This window comes from Nannospalax galili, unplaced genomic scaffold, assembly GCF_000622305.1.
Source record: "Nannospalax galili isolate Female #2095 unplaced genomic scaffold, S.galili_v1.0 scaffold1436, whole genome shotgun sequence".
NCBI lineage: Eukaryota > Metazoa > Chordata > Mammalia > Rodentia > Spalacidae > Nannospalax > Nannospalax galili.
The window spans coordinates 198,257-217,323 of record NW_008338997.1 but is presented as its reverse complement, the minus strand read 5'-3'; the positions used below and the strand labels follow the sequence as shown (position 1 = coordinate 217,323).

General features: G+C 47.4%; 1 protein-coding gene across 2 annotated transcripts in view; it reads right to left on the bottom strand.

Annotated features, from left to right (window-relative positions):
* Ldlr (low density lipoprotein receptor) overlaps positions 1-11,449 on the bottom strand; it is a 36,999-nt gene extending 25,550 nt beyond the window's left edge. For both annotated transcript variants that reach the window (XM_017798290.2, XM_008833557.3), the window contains exon 1: positions 11,212-11,449. In XM_017798290.2, the coding sequence (XP_017653779.1) occupies positions 11,212-11,314 (103 nt within the window). In that variant the 5' untranslated portion in view covers positions 11,315-11,449. The remainder of the gene's footprint in view (positions 1-11,211) is intronic.
* Between the last annotated feature and the right edge of the window lie 7,618 nt (positions 11,450-19,067).

The following is a 19,067-nucleotide window of genomic DNA, read 5'->3' as shown; positions in this document are numbered from 1 at the left end:
TTCTACAAGTTGTCCTCTGACCTCCATACATCTACTGTGATACACACATGTATGCACACACACAATAAAAAACAGATCTAGCCAGGAGGGGTGCCACACACCTTTAATCCTGGCACTCAGGAGGCAGAGGAAGCCAGATCTCTGTGAGATCAAGGCCAGCCTGGTCTACCTAGTGAACTCCAGGGAGACCCTGTCTCAAGAAAAAAAAAAAAAAAAAAATTGATCAAGAGTCTCATGAATTGGGGGCTGAAGAGATGGCTCAGCGATTAAGAACACTGGTTGTTCTTGCAGAAGACCCAGGTTCAAATCCCAGCATCCACATGGCAGCTAACAACTGTCCATAACTCCAGTTCCAGGGTATTCAACGGCCTCTTCTGTCCTCCATGGACATTGCATGACATGGGCACACTTACCTACATGCAGGCAATACACGCATACACATAAAATAAAAATAATAAAATATTTTTTTAAAAAAAGAGTCTCATGAATTTATGGCTATATTTCCCTTTCCACCTCAGTTTCTATCAATGAACAGTCCATAATTTCCTCTCTGTGGGCCAAGGAAAAAAGATTTCACCATCTGCCCCCATGTTTTCTGCAACAGGTATTGCCACATGGAGTCAGGCCCCTCCCTTCACAGACTCGCACGGGCAGGCCTTTCCGTTGACACATACCCTGACCCAAGGCTTGGTCAGTAAATATTTCACAACCCTAAACTCCACACCCTGGTTCCCTCTGCCATGCAGTGACCCCTAATTTGATGTTGTTGATCTGTTGATGCTCTCTTAAACTGGCATTGGTATGATAATTTTTTTTTTCTTTTTTTTTTTCTTTTTGAGACACGGTCTCCCTGTGGTCCCAGCTGGCCTGGAACTCATTATGTAGACCAGTATGGCCTCAAACTCACAGAGATCCTCTCCCTTCTGAGTGCTGGGATTAAATGCATGTGCCACCACACTCAGGTTTTTTTCGGTCTTTTTGAGACAGAATCTCCCTGTATCCCCACCTGGCCTGGAACTTTCTATGCAGACCAGGCTAACCTCTATCTCACAGAAATCTATCTGCTTCTGCTTCCTAAGTGGAAGGTGGGATTAAAGGCATTCACCTTCTTGCCTGGCATGTGTTCATGTAATTAATCCTAATTCAATTCATTGGTTCACCAAAGCACAACAAAACAAACAAAAAAAATGGAGAGTAGAAGGAGGCTGTCTGGGAAGAGGAAGGGGTCAGCAGGAGTGGAGGGACAAGAGAGGGAGAAGGGAGGAGTCCGATCAAAACACATTGTGTGGGGGCTGGAGAGCTGGCTCAGTGGGTAAGAGCGCTGACTACCCTTGCAGAGGACTCAGGTTTGATTCCCAGCGCTCACATGGCGGCTATGAGCCGTGCTTAACTCCAGTTCCAGGGAAATCCGAAGCCCTCTTCTGACCTCCAAGGCACTGCACGACACGGGTACACTCACATACATGCAGGCAATGCACTCATACACATAAAATAAAAATAATAAATAAAATATTTTAAAAAATACAGCGTGTGTGTGTGTGTGTACAGCCGGGCGTGGTGGCGCATGCCTTTAATCCCAGCACTCGGGAGGCAGAGGCAGACAGATCTCTGTGAGTTCGAGGCCAGCCTGGTCTACATAGTGAGTTCCAAGCCAGCTGGGGCTACAAGGAGACCCTGTCTCAAAAAGACAAAAAAAACAAAAACAAAAACCAGCACGTGTAAGTGTGTGAAAATGTCATGGTGACATTTGAATAATTAGCATACATCTATAAAAACCTTTAAGGGCCACAAAGCTTGCAGACAAGCCTGATGACCTCAGTAGGATATCTGCGACATGCATGATAGAAGGGGAGAACTGACTCCAACAAGTTGTCCCCTGACCTCCGCATGTGGTCCATGGTACATGTACACAAGAATAATTTATTTTTCAAACTTGTCTGCATATTAATAAAGAAATGAGCAGGCCAGTGAGATGACTCAGTAGATAAAGGCACTTGCCGCTGAGCCTGATGACCTGAGTTCAATTCCCAGGACCCACATGGTGGAAAGAGAGGACTTACTCTCCAAAGTTGTCCTCTGAGCTCCACATAAACATGGCACATATGGGGGTGGAGAGATGGCTCAGCAGTTAAGAACACTGACTGTTCTTGCAGAAGACCTGGGTTCGAATTCCATCACCTACATGGCAGCTAGCAGCTGTCTGTAACTCCAGTTCCAAGGGATCTGACAGCCTCTTCTGTCCTCCGAGGGCATTGCTCGACATGGGTGCACTTACCTACATGCAGGCAATACACGCATACACATAAAATAAAAATAATAAATAAAATTAAAAAAATAAAAACATGGCACATATACACACACTAAATGTTAAAAACAAAACAAAACAAAACAAAACAAAAAACCTAAGCCAGGAAGTAACAGTTCACACTTTTAATCCCAGTATGTGAGAGAAAGAGGCAGGCAGACCTCTGTGAGATCAGCCTGGACAACATAGTGAGTTCCAGGCCAGCTAGGGCTACAGAGAGACCCTGTCTCAAAGAGACCAAAAAAACAAAACAAAACAAGGGTCTGGAGACATGGCTCAGCAGTAGGATCACTGGCTGCTATTGCAGAGGACTCAGGTTCAATTCCCAGCACCCAAATGGCAACTAACTGTCCATAACTCCAGTTCTAGGGAATCTGACGCCCTCTTATGACCGCCACAGGCTTTGCGTGACATGGGTGATCTGACACACATGCAGTCAATATACTCATACACTTAAAAAAAAAATTTAAAAAAGAAAACAAAACAACTTCCCCAGTTTTAGAAAATACCCATACACAGACTAGACACACACATACACACACACACACACACACACATGCAGAAACTAACTAGTGATGTGGTGGTGCACACTTATAATCCCGGCAAGTGCAAAGTAGAGACAGGAGGATCAGAAGTTCAAGGCCAGCCTCAGCTACATAGAGCCTGGGCTACTTAAGAAGCTGGCTCAAACAAAGGGTCAGGGGCACACTGTTCTGGAGGGATGGCTCAATGGTTAAAAGTGTTGCTGCTCTTCCAGGTCTGGAATTAGGTTCCCAGCACATATGCACAGCAGCTCACAACATTGCAACTCAAGCCCCAGGAGATCTGTTGCCCTCTTCTGGCCTCTGTGGACACTGCAGTCATGTGTATACCCACATACAGACTGGGCTACAAAATTCCATGAATTGACGGACGTGGTGGTGCACGCCTGTAGTCCCAGCACTTGGGAGGCAGAGGCAGGCGGATCTCTGTGAGTTCAAGGCCAGCCTGGTCTACATAGTGAGTTCCAGGACAGCTGGGGCTGCAGGGAGACCCTGCTTCAAAGAGACCAAAAAAAAAAAAAAAAAAAAAAAAAAAAAAAAAACAATACAAAAAAAAAAAAAAAAAAAAAAAAAAAAAAAAAAAAAATCCATATTGAAATGATTGATGCTGCCTTGCAAGCATGAAGACCTGAATTAGAATCCCCAGCACCCATGTAACAAGCAGGCATGGCTGTACATGCCTGGAACCTCAGCACTGGGGAGCGGAAACATGGATTGAGAGCTCATTGGCTCAGACTAACTGAAATGGGGAGCTTCAGGTTCAGTGAGAGACCCTGCCACAAAACCACAAGGTGGGCGACAGCAATAGAGGAAGACACATGATGTTCGTCCACAAGTGTGTACTTGGACACTCATGTGCACAGAACACACACCCAGGAGACAAGATATAGAAGACTCACCAGAAATCCACTAAATGTGATAAGTGCAACTGTGTCATACAATGCCCTTAGAGGTCAGAAGAGGGTGTCAGGGGCTGGAGAGATGGCTCAGCGGTTAAGAACACTGTTCTTGCAGAAGACCCGGGTTCGAATCCCAGCACCCACATGACAGCTAACAACTGTCCGTAACTCCAGTTCCAGGGGAGCCAACAGCCTCTTCTGTCCTCTGTGGGCATTGCATGATATGGGTACACTTACCTATTTGCAGGCAATACACACATACACATAAAATAAAAATAATAAATAAAATTTAAAAATTAAATTAAATTAAAAAAGAGCTTTAAAAAAGAAGAAGGCTTCAGATCCCCTGGAACTGGAGTTAAGAACAGTTGTTAGCTGCCATGTGGGTGCTGGGAATTAAACATGGGTCTTCTGCAAGAGCAGCTAGTGCTCTTAACTGCTGAGCCATCTGTCCAGCCCCGTTTTTGGTCGGTCTCCCTGTAGCCACAGCTGTTCTGGAACTCTATGTAGACTCACAGAGATCTGCCTGCCTCTGCCTCCTGAGTGCTGGGCCTAAAGGTGTGTCAGCTCTGACTTGGTCTTAGTTAGTATGTGTCCTTTTGTTTTGTGTTCAGCTAGAATCTGAAGTAGTCCACACTAGCATGGAGCTCAGTATATAGCTGAGGATGACGTTGAAACTCTGCTCCTCTTGCCTCAGTGTTGGGATCACAGGCATGTACCAATGTCCTGGTTAGTTTTCATTATCAACAATCTAGAGTCATCTAGGAGGAGGGGACCTGAACTGAAGAACTGTCTCCATCACACTGGCCTGTGGCAATGTCCATGAGAGGTTGTCTGACTGATGACTGACAAAGGAGGGCCTAACCCACTGTGGGTGGTGGCACCCTTAGGCAGTGGGCCTGGGCCATACAAGAAAGCTAACTGAAGGCTGGGTATTGGTGGTGCACTTTAATCCTAGCACTGAGAAGGCAGATGGAGATGGATCTCTGTGAGACTGAGGCCAGCTGGGTCTATACAGTGAGCTCCAGACCAGCTGGGGCTGCTACAGGAAGACTCTCTAAAGAAAAGCATACCCACACAACAACAACAGCAAAGAGAATTAGCTGAGGGGTGGAGAGATGTCTCAGTGGTTAAGAGCACTGGCTACACTTGCAGAGGACCCAGGTTCAAGTCCCAGGACCCACATGGCAGCTTACAACCTTCCCTAACTCCAGTACCAGGGAATCTGACACCCTCTTTTGACCTCTGTGTGCTCTGCAATGACACAGGTGCACTTACATACATCCAGGCAAAACACTCATACACATAAAATAAAAAAATAAATAAATGAAAATGAGGCAAGGGAGCCAGAGAGAACCAGTAAGCAGCCTTCTTCCATGGTTTCTGCCTCAGTGGCTGCTTGAGCTCCTGCCCTGCCCTCCCTCAGGGATGAACTGTGCCCCGGAAGTGTGAGCCTGATGAATTCTTTCCTTCATGAACTACTTTTGGCCAGCGTGTTTCATCAGCACCAACAGAACTAACTGGAACAGCCCTGGCATCTGGTTGTGTGCATTAATAGAGATGGAACCCAGGCTTTGTGCCTGCCCAGCAGACTCAGCCCCACAAATGACTTGTAAGGTGTCCACAGTGTCAGGAAGCCAGGGAGAAAGCAGGAGAGATGGGCTCTAGGTCAGCTGCTTTTGTTTTTTGAGACAAGGTGTTCCCGTAGATCCAGCTGGCCTGGAGCTTGCTATGTAGACCAGGCTGACCTTGATCTCACAGAGCTCTCACAGCCTGTCGCTGCCTCCCACTGGCTGAGATTAAAGGTGTGTGCCACCAAGCCTGGGGCAACTGATAGTCTATGAAGACTGATAGTCTATGAAGAATGAAGATCTGGGGCGGAGGGACAGTTTACCCTGCACCTGGGTGACTCATAGCCTAGTCACAATCAGGCTAGAAAGAGGAAATGACTCACTAGCTTCCTGGACAGAGAGAGCAACTGGGATTCCAAGACTGGCCAGGGAACTAAAAAAGGGAATCTGAGAGGGCAGCTGCTGGAAAGATTTCCGGGAGGTGGGTAGGGAGAGGGAGTGTCACTCCATCAGGCCACCTCAGCTCTAGTGACCCAGTCATTAACCATGCTTTCACTGTGTGCCTTACAAATAAAGGGAGCCAGAGGAACAGCTGGAAATACAGCCACACCAGCCAAGGGCTGGGATTGGAGCTCAGTTAATAGAATGAGTGCTTGCAGCTCAGTTGATAATGGAGGTGCCTGTCTGTGATCCCAGCACTCTGGAGGTGGAGGCAAGGGGGTGTCACCACCAGTTAGAAGTCAGAGATACACAGCAAAACCCTGTCTCAAGAATCCAAAAAAACAGGGGTCTGGAGAGATGGCTCAGCAGTTAAGAGCACTGGCTGCTCTTGCAAAGGACCTGGGTTCAATTCCCAGCACCCACATGATGGGTAGCAACCATCTGTAACTCCAGTTCCAGGGGTATCCGACACCCTCTTCTGGCCTCCATGGGCATTGCAGACATGTGGTGCATTTAGAAACATGCAGGCAAAACACATATGCACATAAAATAACAATCATTTTTAAAAAACAAACAAGAGCAACAGGAACAGGCAGACTAGGTGTAGAGGTGGTGGTCACAGCACTGAGGTAAGCTGAGGCAAGAGGATAGCCACAAACTTGAGGCCAGATTGGTAGAGAGTGTCAAGTTAGCCTAGGCTATGTAGTAAAACCTTGTCTCAAAACACTAAAGAAAGGAAATGGAAAGAGAAAAGGGAAAGAAGAAAAAATAGAAAAGAAAAGGTAAATTAAAAAGAATATTTTATTTATTATTTTTATTTTATGCGTATGTGTGTATTGCCTGTATGTAGGTAAGTGCACCCATGTTGTACAATGCCCGCAAGGACAGAAGAGGCTGTCGGATCCCCTGGGACTGGAGTTATGGACAGTTAGCTGTCACGTGGGTGCTGGGATGCGAACCCGGGTCTTCTGTGAGAACAACCAATGTTCTTAACTGCTGAGCCATCTCTCCAGCCCCCCCCCCCAAAAAAAAGTGACTTTCTGGACAGGCACAGCCACTGCACAGCGTGCCCTTCAGCCTGGTCACTGGCATGAGATTTAGAAGGAAGACACCCCAAGGCCAGTGCTTCAGGGGTGCAGCTCACAGTCATCGCTCTTTTTGTTTGTTTTACTTTTTCCCTATTGTTTCAGGCACAGTTTGGCTTTTCCACATTAACTTACTGACTTCATCAAAGCTGGGGAAAGCCCCTCCTCTTGTCTCCTCATATTGGGGACATCTAGAATTTTATCTATACTGTGAACCTTAAAAAGCCTTAACAAACAAGTAGTTTTAGATATTGTTTAATTCTGTAGCCTAGGCTGGTCTTGGACTATGCAGCTCAGGCTGCCCTTAAATCCATGACAATCCTCAGCCTCAGCTTCCCCAGTCCTAGGACTGTTGTCTTCAGCAACCCCATGTGTATTGGCAAAAAAAAAAAAAAATCTCAAAAGACAGGGTGTCACTATAGCACCAGCTGACCTGGAACTCACTTTGTAGACCAGGGTAGCCTCAAACTCACAGAGATCTTCCTGCCTCACTCTCCCAAGTGCTGGGATTACAGGCATGCGCCACCATGCCCGGCTTGGCAAAAAAAAATCTTTAGCTAGGCATGGTGGCACATGCGTGCCATCTCAAGGCAGAGGTCAGAGGACAGTGTATGGAGGGCTCCACAATGATATACTAAGAAGAGGCTCCCAAAACAGACAGACATGGCATGCAGGCCTTTAAGCCTTTAATCCCAACACTTGGGAGGCAGAGGCAGGCAGATCTCAGTGAGATCAAGGCCAGCATGGTCGGCATGGGGAGTTTCCAGGCCATCTGGGGCTACAGGGAGACCTTGTCTCAAAAACAAAAACAAAACAAACAAAATATATCTCTAGGGGAGCGAGGATGAGAGAGAGAGAGAGAGAGAGAGAGAGAGGAGCAAAAGATGTTTAGTTTTGTTTTGAGACAGGCTCTCATGTAGCCCAGGCTGCCTTCAAATATGTATATGTATAGCCAAGGCTAGCCTTAAACTCCTCCTGAGCCTCCTGCCTCCACCTCCTGAGTGCTGGGTTGACATGTATGCACCACCACACCTGGCTGACCAAAATATGTTATATGCATGTATTAAAAAATACCAAAGGCCAGGCGTTGTGGTGCACGCCTTTAGTCCCAGCACTTGGGAGGCAGAGGCAGGCGGATCTCTGTGAGTTCGAGGATAGCCTGGTCTACATAGTGAGTTCCAGGCCAGCTGGGGCTAGAGGGAGACCCTGTTTCAAAAAGACTAAAAAATAAATAAATAAATATATATATACACACATATATAAATAAATAATACCAAAGACCATTAATTTGTAAGACATACATTAAAAATCGACAAGCCTCACCCCCCCCGACTGAAATGCATACACGCTGACTGGCAAGATGGCTCAGTGGGTAAAGGTGCTTGCTGTAAAGCTGAGTTCAGTCCCTCAGACGCTGATGGTAGAAGGAGAGAACCAGTGCCTACAAGTTGTCCTCTGACTTCAATGTGCGTGGTGCACGCACCTTCAATTCCAGCCCTTGGGAGGCAGAGGCAGGTGGATCTCTGTGAGATTGAAGCCTGCCTGGGTTACATAGGGAGTTCCAGGTCATCTGGAGCTATGGGGAGACCCTGTCTCAAATAAAATAGAATAAAATAATAAAATAAAAATTAAATAAAATATAAAGTAAAATAATAAAATGTGCCAGAAATTTTAAACACATACCCATCCACTCCCTATAACCACTTGTCCTCAGATCTCATGGTTCATGAAAATCAAGGCTATTGAAACTGAAGAGGTGAGTGTTCACTTCTGCTTTTACCACCACATAAATGAGGTTCGTGATTCCTAGAGTTCCCCCAGCCTCCACCTCCTTCTCTCTTTTCAGACAGGGCCTCAAGTAGCTCAGGCTGGCCTTGAGAACTCCTGCGAGAGCTAGGATGACAGGTGTAAGTCACCAAGCCTGGTCACTATCTGTTTTCTTTCCCTAGGACAGGACAGTTGTTAAACAGAAACCAAAATAGAATAGTTGATAGAATCATTTTGCACGCTTTTAATCCCAGTACTCTAGAGGCAGAGGCAGGCAGCTCTCTTTGAGATCAAAACCAGCCTGGTCTACAGAGTGAGTTCCAGGCCAACTGGGGCTACAGGAGACCCTGTCTCACAAAGATGAAAGGGAAAAGAAAAGAGACTAAAGAGACTAAGGACCCCAGGCAGAGCAAACACACTCAGCTGTAAATGAACGAGATATTTCAGGACTGCCAGCCTCAATAGCATAGGCCTAGAGTCCAAGTGGCTTTCCAGGTTATATGGGAGAACATTCGACCCTAGGAATTAGGGGCCAGCCTGGACAGCTTAGGGAGCCTCTGTCTCAGCCCAGTCAAGTGTAGCGGTTCATTCCTGTAATCTCAGCTCTCAGGATGCTGAGGCAGCAGTGAGGTCAGGACTATCCTGGGATACATGGTGAGTTCCAGGCCAGCCTGCACTATATACACGGAGACCATGGCCACTGCACCTGGCTCTTCCAGTATTTTTTAATCTCAAGAAAGCGCACCTAAACCCAGGCTTGGTGGTGTGCCTGCACTCCCAGGACTCAGGAGGAATAGGCAAGGGGCTGGGGAGTAACCTTAGCTCCACAGGGAGACCCTGTCTCAAAGAGGGAAAGAAAAGAAAAAAAGGCCTGTAAGATGACTCAGCTGGTAAAGGTGCTTGCAGCCAAGCCAGCTGGGGCTACAGGGAGACCCCCATCTCAAACAAAACAAAACAACAACAAAAAGCAACATTGGCCTATCTTTTTCCAGTTGAAGAGATAAATGTGTCAGAGATAAAGGAATCTGCTGCTAGGCAGGGCATGTTATCACAACTTACAAAACTACTTTTTCCATGTTTGGAAAAGCCTTTGGATATTTGATACCCCACATAGCTACTCAGTGATCTCTGTCTGCTGTGTGGGTATGGGTGGAGGACAGGGATGGATGTTGGGTGTGTTGGGGGGTGTCTTCCTCAATCTCTCTCCATCTTATTTTTGAGGCAGGGTTTCATTGAAACTGGCTCTCACCAACTAAGCCAGACTGGCTGCCCACAGAGCTCCAGGACTCCTCCTGTCTCTGTTTCCCCAGTGCTGGGATTCCAGGTTTGCAGCATGTGCCTGGCTTTTATGTGGGTGCTGGGGATTGGAACTCAGATCCTTAACACTTGACTGACTAAACTTCTCCCCAGTCCTACATCTGCTTTTTTCTGTTCGTCTTTTTGACACAGGGGCTCCCTGTAGCCCCAGCTGGCCCGGAACGCTCTATATACACCACGCTGGTCTCGGAACGTGGAAACACAGAGCCAGCAAGAGTGCTTTGGGAGGTCGCTGGCCCTCCCTGGTTGGGATCTGGGCGATCTGAGGCACTTTGGTGGGCCCGCTCAGGTGGGTGAGGACAAGGTGTGGGGATCCCCGGACGGGTGTCCTCCGGTGTCCCCTAGGAGTGACGGCAGCAGGGGGACTGGGGCAGGCTCAGGCCGCCCCAGGTCCCGCCTCCTGCAGGAGCCAAGGCAACAGCCCCACCCCACAGGGGCAACTTCCCGCAAACCCAGCTCCCGAGCCGCCTCCTCTTTCGCCCATAGGACGAGGGGAGTGACTCGAGGGTCGCCTGTTCCGGATGCACCCAATAGGAGCTCAGGGGTGGAACCAGGGCGGTGCCCAAGGGCACAAGGCACCCACCCCGGCAGGGGCAGGGTGTAGCTGTGAGGACCCTCTTCAAGTACAGCTTAGTGGGGAATCACAGATCAGGAACCCCAAGACTGCACAGCTGGGCCTTGAGTCTCCAAGGATGGTGATGGGGGAAGTCACCATCCGTCACCTGCTGCCTTGGAAGGCCCCCCTCCCCGTTTCCTCTGAACCCATCCAAAGTTCAAGCATCCTCCCTCCAGCCAAACACTTTTGTTTAAGTATTTTTTTTTATTTTATGTATTATGTTATTATGTGTATGAGTGTATTGCCTGCATGTGTGTAAGTGCACTCATGTCGTGCAAAGCCAGTGGAGGTCAGAAGAATCCAGATTCTCTGGAACTGGAGTTAGGGATGGTTGTTAGCCACCATGTGGGTGCTGGGAATCGAACCCTGATCTTCTGCAAGAACAGCACCCTTTGTTTTGTTTTTGATACAAGGTTAACTATGTAGCCCAGGCTGGCGTCGAACTCACAGAGATCCTCCTCGTTTTGCCTCTGGTATGAAAATAAAGGCACCACGACCCCTGGATCCTCAGCCACTTTTGAACGACCTCTTTCCAAGTTCTCACAATTTCACGTTTCTAATTCACTCCTCCCACCCCAAAATAAATACCCCCAGGGGCTCGACGAATTCGGGGGGCAAGGAGGGCTGCCAATCAACCAGCGAGGGTGCCTGGAGCAAGCGTTACTTACCTGTAGCCTCAGCAGCAGCTGCAGCAACAGCAGCTGCAAGGAGCAGAGTCCTGGTCCAGCGCAGCATCGGGTTCTCCTTCCTTAGCCTCTCTGCCGATAGCATCCCCAAGTGGGTCAGCGACCCCACAGTATCCCCACCGGAAGCGCACTCCGCTCTGCTCTCGGGCAGTCTACACGCACCGGGCCAGAGACATGCCCAGCACTCCGCGAGAGGTTAGCAGGCGAAGGAGGAGTCTGCAGTGGGGTGATTTTCAAAAGTCTACACCTCACTACAGGAGGAGGAGCGTCCAACGGCAGATGTGACATCGCTCTTTAACCCCTGAATCCCTGGCTAGGATTCCTGGTCAGTGAGAAGAACAGCTGATCCTTTGTAAGTTGGAAATTTCATTTCCTGAGAAACCCCAGGCACCTTTCCCCAATAGGGCATCCTTTCCCAGCCTCTCTTCATCTTTTGAGGTCTCCTTTTGCCCTCAGAGAAAACAGAAATTTGAAAATCCCCTCCTCCTTTTAGCAGTTTTCTCCTCTCTAAGAATCCTGTGTAGATTTCAGACCCAGGTATAGTGGTAGCTTTTAGACAGTTATTGGAAATTCAATTAGCAGGTGGATCTCTGTGAAATCCAGGCCAGTGTGGTCTACAGAGCTAGTTCCAGGACAACTGGTGCCACAGGCAGGTCCTGTCTTAATAATGCCCCCACCCCAAGAAAAACCCACAAAAAAACAGAATTATTTTGCCTTTTTTTCTTTTTTTTTTTCTTTTGGAGCTGAGGACCAAACCCAGGGCCTTGCACTCTACCACTGAGCTAAATCCCCAACCCTATAACAAGTAGAATTATAAACAGCACTCGGTGAGGAATCTAAATAAAATTTTCAGGAAGTGCTTATCAAAACTTGAGGGTTGATGAGATGACTCAGTGAGTAAAAGGCACTTGCAGTCAAGCCAAGGACTTGCATAGGAGCCGAGGAGTTCTATACCAAGGACTTGCATGGTAGAAGGCAAGAACTGACTAAACCTAGACAGCTAGTTGTCTTCTAATTCCCCAGGAATGCCCCCCACCCCCAGACACACAAGTAATTAAAAATAAGTGTTACTTGGTTTGGGGTGGAAGGATCCAGTAGTTGGAATAATTGTGAACAAAAACATTCCATAAATTAATAAGCCCCAAAGCGTTTGATGTAGACAAAAATACTGATTTAATCCAACAATCGGAGGGGACAGCTTCCACCTCCAAAGTAAAAACAGAACCAAACATGGCTTCTTTTCTCTGTTATTCTGGGTGTGTAAACCGCAGATGGCTGCTTCCCACAAACTTGTACTTTGAAGAATCAAAGGCTCTTAGGACTTGTGGCATGGGAAAGGGCACCTGTAGGGCTCAGTGGGTAAGAAGACTTCCTGTGCAAATGTGAGGACCTGAATTCAAATTTCCAGTACTTTTTAAAAGTGGGGAGGGGCCGGCAGCTAAGCCTGATGACCTGGGGACTACATGGTAGAAGGAGAGAACCCATTCCTCTGAGCTCTACACATGCACTGTCACACACACACACACACACACACACACACACACACACACACACGGCTCCTAGCTCAGATGTTTACCATGCACCAAAGCCCTGGGTTTCATCCTCAGCATACCATATAAACCAAGCATGCTGGCACAGGCCAGTCATCCAGCACTTGGGAGGTAGAAGCAGGGAATCAGAAGTCTGGAAGCCAGTGTGGGTGCCATGGGCCCTTATCACATGAAAAGATGTCAGGATGGGGGACAATGAGATGGCTCAGAAGGTAAAGGAGTTTGCTGTAAAGTTGGATGACCTGAATTAAATTCAGGGACTGACCTGGTGAGAGATGGCCCCTGCATTGTCTCCTGTAAGTCCCACCCTCCCCACATACACACACTAAATAAATATAAACAAACAACTAAATGGAGGCAGGAGAGTTGGCTTAGCCATTAAAAACAGTAGCTGCTCTTGAGAGGACCAGGGTTTAGTTCCCAGCACCTATATGGCAGCTGACAACTGTCCATAACTCCACTTCTAGGGGATCTGGTGCCCTCTTCTGACCGCCACAGGCATTACATCCATGCAGGCAAAACACTCATACATAATAATTATATTTTCTCTCTTGATTTTTGCTGTGTGTGATACATGTGTAGGCAAGTGTGTACATGTGTGTGGAGACTGGTGGTAATGTCAAGTGTCACACAGTCACCCATCACCTTATTTATTTTTATTACGATTATATATATATGTGTGTAGGCTCAAAGGATCCCCCCTTCCTCAGTCTCCTGAGTAGGGGGACAGCAGGCATGCAGCCCTGGGGAGCCCTCACTTCGTGTTCCCCGGTGGGCCCGAGAAGAGTCACCAAGAAGGACCCACAAGATCTCCAAAGCACAGGTTTGTCGTAGTGCCCTGACTGCACCATTGGACCTGGACGTTTTCGCAGGTGCCACCTGCCGAGGACATCTTCGAGGATCTCTGGCCCTAACACTCGTGGCTGTCTCCTCCACTGCCCTGGGACCCCAGGCTCAGTCTTTCCTTCCTTGCTTCTATTTCTTGAAGCTTCTATTGGCTCTCGAATAACTGGCTTAAGAGAGGATTAAGTGAGCCCATTCCAGGGGAGTGCCTGGTGCCTCACACAGGACACAAGTTCTGTATGGTTTTGAGCCTTTGGGCTCCTTTTATGTAATAAGTACTGTTGTGGAGTTTCTTTGCTTCTCTTCCTCCTAACAGAACTGACTCACCTTTTCCTGCTGTCTTCTTACTACAATCCATATTATGTGTTTTGTTTTGTAGGGTTTTTTTGTTTTTGTTTTGAGACAGGGTCTCCCTGTAGCCTCAGCTGTTCTGGAACTCTCTATGCAGACCAGGCTGGCCTTAAACTCACAAGGACCCAGCTGCCCTGCATCTGTCTCCTAAGTACTGGGATTAAAGGTGTGTGCTGCCACACCTTGAATTATCTTTAAAAAAAAATATTTTTTGTCATTTTGAGACAGGGTCTCCCTGCAGCCCCAGCTGGCCTGGAAATCAGAGATCTGCTTGCCTCTGCCTCCGGAGTACTAGGATTAAAGGCCTGTACCACCATGCCTGGCTTCTTTTTTTGTCTTTTTGAGACAGGGTCTCCCTGTAGCCCCAGCTGTCACTATGTAGACCAGGCTGGCCACAAACTCAAAGAGATCCACTTGCCTTTGCCTTGGGATTGCTGGGATTAAAGACATGTGCTATCACACCTGGCCCTTAAGGGCATTTTCTAATGATGGTATTTTATGACCCTTTCATCTGTTGTAGGGAATTGACACTGAAAGGCCCCCTGTAGCCCCAGCTGTCCTAGAACTCACTATGTAGACCAGGTTGGCCTCAAACCCACAAAGATCTGCTTGCCTCTGCCTCCCAAGTGCTGGGATTAAAGGCATGTGCCACCACGCCCAGCCTCATTTATTATTTTTATTTTATGTGTATGAGTGTGTTGCCTGCATGTATGTGAGTGCACCCATGTCGTGCAATGGCGTGGTCAGAAGAGGGCTTCGGATTCCTCTGGAACTGGAGTTAAGGATGGTTCGTAGCTGCCACATGGGTGCTGGGAATCGAACCCAGGTCCTCTGCAAGAGCAGTCAGTGCTCTTAACTGGTGATCATCTCTCCAGCCCCATCCTTTTAAAAAATTTTAAAAAATCATTTATTGCTGGGTCTTTAATCCCAGCACTTGAGAGACAGAGGCAAGAGGTTCTCTGTGAGTTCCAGGTCAGCCAGGCCTACATAGTGAGACCCTGTCTCAAAAAATTTATTTATTTATTATTGTGCATGATGTCTGTGTGTGGGCACACATGCCAAAGTACATGTGTGGAGGTGAGAGGCTACCTTCATGGAGTCAGCCCTCCCTTTCCACCTTCACCTGCATCCAGGGATGAAACTCTTCTCCAGGCTGGTGCAGCAGCTTCCTTTACCCACAGAGCCCTTTTGTCGGCCCTCACATGAGTTTGCTGTGACCCCTGAGCCTTCATACATACAAGACCCAGAGATAGCAAAATCTATCTCATGCTGACCTCAAAGCTGAGTGATAAAGGGAATGACAATGCTGGTAAGTCAGGTCTGGTCTTTTTTCTGCTGCATTCCTGTATCTTCAGAGATGAACACACCCCTCAGGGGAGAGGGGGGAGGGAGAACCCTGCAATCAGTCCTGTGACCTGTTGCCTAGGTCAGAAACAGGGGAGACGATTTTTTTTTTTTTTTTTAAGATAGTTTCTCCCTGTAGCCTCAGCTGGCCTGGAACTCACTACGTAGACCAGGCTGCCTCGAACTCACAGAGATCTGCCTGCCTCTGCATCCCAAGTGCTAGGACTAAAGGCATGTGCCACCACACCTGGCAGGGGAGACAAATTTTTACCTGTATGAGAATTTGCTATGTAGCTCAACCTAGCTGGAACCATAGTGCCACCCCACCACTCCTGTTCAGGATAACTGAAATGACAAACCAACTCCATTTTAGTCTAGTTCAATTTTGCTTTAGCCTATGTTTCTGCCCAACCACCCCCTTGCTCATGCTTGCTAATTGCAGACAGTCAGACAGGTCTCATGTAGGTAGTTTGGGGGGGTACCTTGTTTTTACAATAATCAGGAGCTTATAACTAGCCAGGTAGGGTGTCTCCAGGAAGCCCATTGTTTCTGCAATTCACCACACCATGCTGGCTCTGTTTCTACAACTGTGAGAAACTTGTTTTTCCTAACTGAAACTTAGAAACTTTTTGTTAACTGAAAACTTCATAGTATCCTGGTCTGGGGTAAGTATGATGATCTGATGCAACTATGGTTACTGGCTTTGCCCTTGACATGATGTATTTGTGGTTTTAAGCTTTATAAACCTTGCTCTGCTTCTCCTCAGGGCTGAGAGATCTTTTGGGTGTTAGCCCCCTCTTGACCACTGGATAATTATTAAAGGACTCTAAATTCAGCCATCACTATCCTTCTGTGCCTCTTGCTCAGTATTACAATAAAAACTTTATTTGAAATTAACTCCCTAAGATGGGGAACAAGGCAAGGATGAATATATATATATATAAATATTGTGAGACCCCTGTAGCCTCACTGGCCAAGAACTTGTAGTCCAGGCTTGTCTCACAGAGATCTATCTACTTCTGCTTCCCAAGTACTGAAATTAAATGCACCACCACACTCAACTTGAAACAGAAATTTATTTTTTTGTGTATGAATATTTTGATTGCAAGCATGTAAGTGCACTACATGTGTACAATGCTCCCATAAGCCAAAAGAAGGCACTGGATTCTCTGGAACTGGGAAGCAGTTGTTAGCAGTCATGTGGGTGCTGGGAATTGAATCTGGGTCCTCTGCAAGAGCAGCCAGTGCTCTTAACCGCTGAGCCAGCTCTGTAGCCCCAATAACTTTTACTAAGTGTGAAAAAGCCTACCTCAGGAGGAATGTTTCATCTCTGAGATCACAGACAGCATAAAGTAATAGAAGGGGCACTGTCAGCACACCTACCCTCAGGAGCTGACTGCCAAGATCTGCCTGACTACAAGGAAGGGTATGTGGGCTGAAGGAACAGCAGGTGCAACTTGCTTATGGGAAAATTAGGCTGGAAGGGTCGAGCAGTGAAGCCAGGTGCAGGGACTAGAGGGACATGAGGTAGGGAAGCACTAGTAATGGAACAGGGGCCCAGAGCCTTTTGGGCCATAGAACGGGTCTGACCTCTATCCAGAATGTGGTGGAACTGGGTGTGGTGATACCTTGAATCTTCTTCTGGGATGATAGGGATGCCCCACCACACCTAGTTTCTGCAGTGCTGGGGATGGAACCCAGGGCTATGGGCGTGGTTCTACCAATTGAGCAATAGCCAGTCTTCAGGGTTCTATGATCAGTGTGACTAAGATTTATGTATTTATTTATTCATTAGTTCATTTGGACAGGGCCTCCCTATTGCCACAGAGGGCTTGGAACATGTTATGTAGACTAGGTTGGCCTTGCTCTCACAGAGATCTGCCTGTCTCTCTGTCTTGAGTGCTGGGGCTAAAGGTGTTCAATGTCAACCATGCCCAGCTATTTTTATTTTTAATGTTTTACTTATTATTTTTTTGTTTTTGAGGCAGGGCCTCCCTGTAGCCCCAGCTGTCCTGGAACCCACCACATAGACCAGGCTGGCCTTAAACTCATAAGAGATAAGCCTACCTTTGTCTCCCAAGTGCTGGGATTAAAGGTATGCACCACCATTTATTTATGTGTATGAGTGTATTATCTACATGTGTGTAAGTGTGCCCGTGTTGTCCAATGCCTATGGAGGTCAGAAGACATCATCAGATCCCCCTGGAACTGGAGTTACCGAAGGCTGTTAGCCACTATGTAGGTGCTGGGAACCAAACCCAAGCCCTCTTAGAGAGCAGCCAGTGCTCTTAACTGCTCAGCCATCTCTGCAGCCCTATTTTTATTAGTTTGTGTATCTGTGTGTGAATATGTGTATGTGGGTTATAGGTACCAGTCAAGTACAGAAGGGGGAGGAGGACTCTCTGGAACTGGAGTTACCCAGCTGATATGGGTGTGGGTGCTGGGAACTGAATTTGGGTCTTCTGGAAGAGTAGCAAGCACTCATCCATTGGGCCATCTCTCTAGTCCCTTGTTTGGGATTTCAAATAAAGGCTTTAGGGCCAGAAAGATGGCTCAGTAGGCAAAGGGTCCTACTGCCAAGCCTGATGAACTGAGTTTGATCTCTGGGGCCCATAGTGTGGAAAGATAGAGTCAACTCCCTGCAAGTTGTCCCAATTTCCATATGTGCTCTCACTCTCCCTCCCCCCGTCCCCCCCCCTCTCTCACACACACACACACACACATACAAATGTAGTAAAACTTTTTTTTTTTTTTTTTTCTTTTTGAGACAGGGTCTCCCTGTAGCCCCAGCTGTCCTGGAACTCTATGTAGACCAGGCTGGCTTCGAACTCACAAAGATCCGCCTACCTCCGCTTCCTGAGTGCTGGGATTAAAGGTGTGCACCACCACGCCTGGCCATAATAAAACTTTTTAAAAACACTCAGAAATTGGGGCTGAAGAGCTGGTGCAGGGGTTAAGACGACTGGCTAGCAAGGGATACATATTGAGACCCCCATCTCAAAAATAAAAAGCATGGGGTTATGCAGGCATAACACTCATGCACATAAAATAAAGATAATAAAATATCGGGTAGGACAAAGGAACTGGCCTTGGAGAGATGACGCAACAGTTGAGAACACAGAACACTTGGAGATCTGAGTTTGTTTCCCAGCACCCAGGACAGGTGGCTTACAACTGCCTGTAACTCCAAATCCAGGGGACTTGATATCCTCTTTGGGCTGCTCTGGGCACACTCACAAGTGACACAAATCTATATGCATAAGTTAAAAATTTAAAAATAGGTGCTGGAGAGACCAGCATTTAAGAGCACTGCCTGCCCTTGCAAAGGGTCAGGGTTTGATTCCCATATGGTTGGTGTCTAACAACCACCTGTACTCCAGTTTTGACACCCCCTTCTGACCTCCTGGGGCACTGCACAACATGGGTGCACTTACATACATACAGGCAATACACTCATATACATAAAAGTAAATTTTTTTTTGGTCTTTTTTTTGAGACAGGGTCTCCCTGTAGCTCCAGCTGCCTGGAACTCACTCTGTAGACCACGCTGGCCTTGAACTCACAGAGGATGCTCTTGCTTCTGCCTCCCGAGTGCTGGGATTAAAGGTGTGTGCCACAATGCCTGGCTATAAAAATAAATTTTAAAAATTAAAAATGGTGCTGGGCGTGGTGGTGCACACCTTTAGTCCCAGCACTTGGGAGGCAGAGGCAGGTGGATCTCTGTGAGTTCAAGGCCAGCCTGGTCTACAT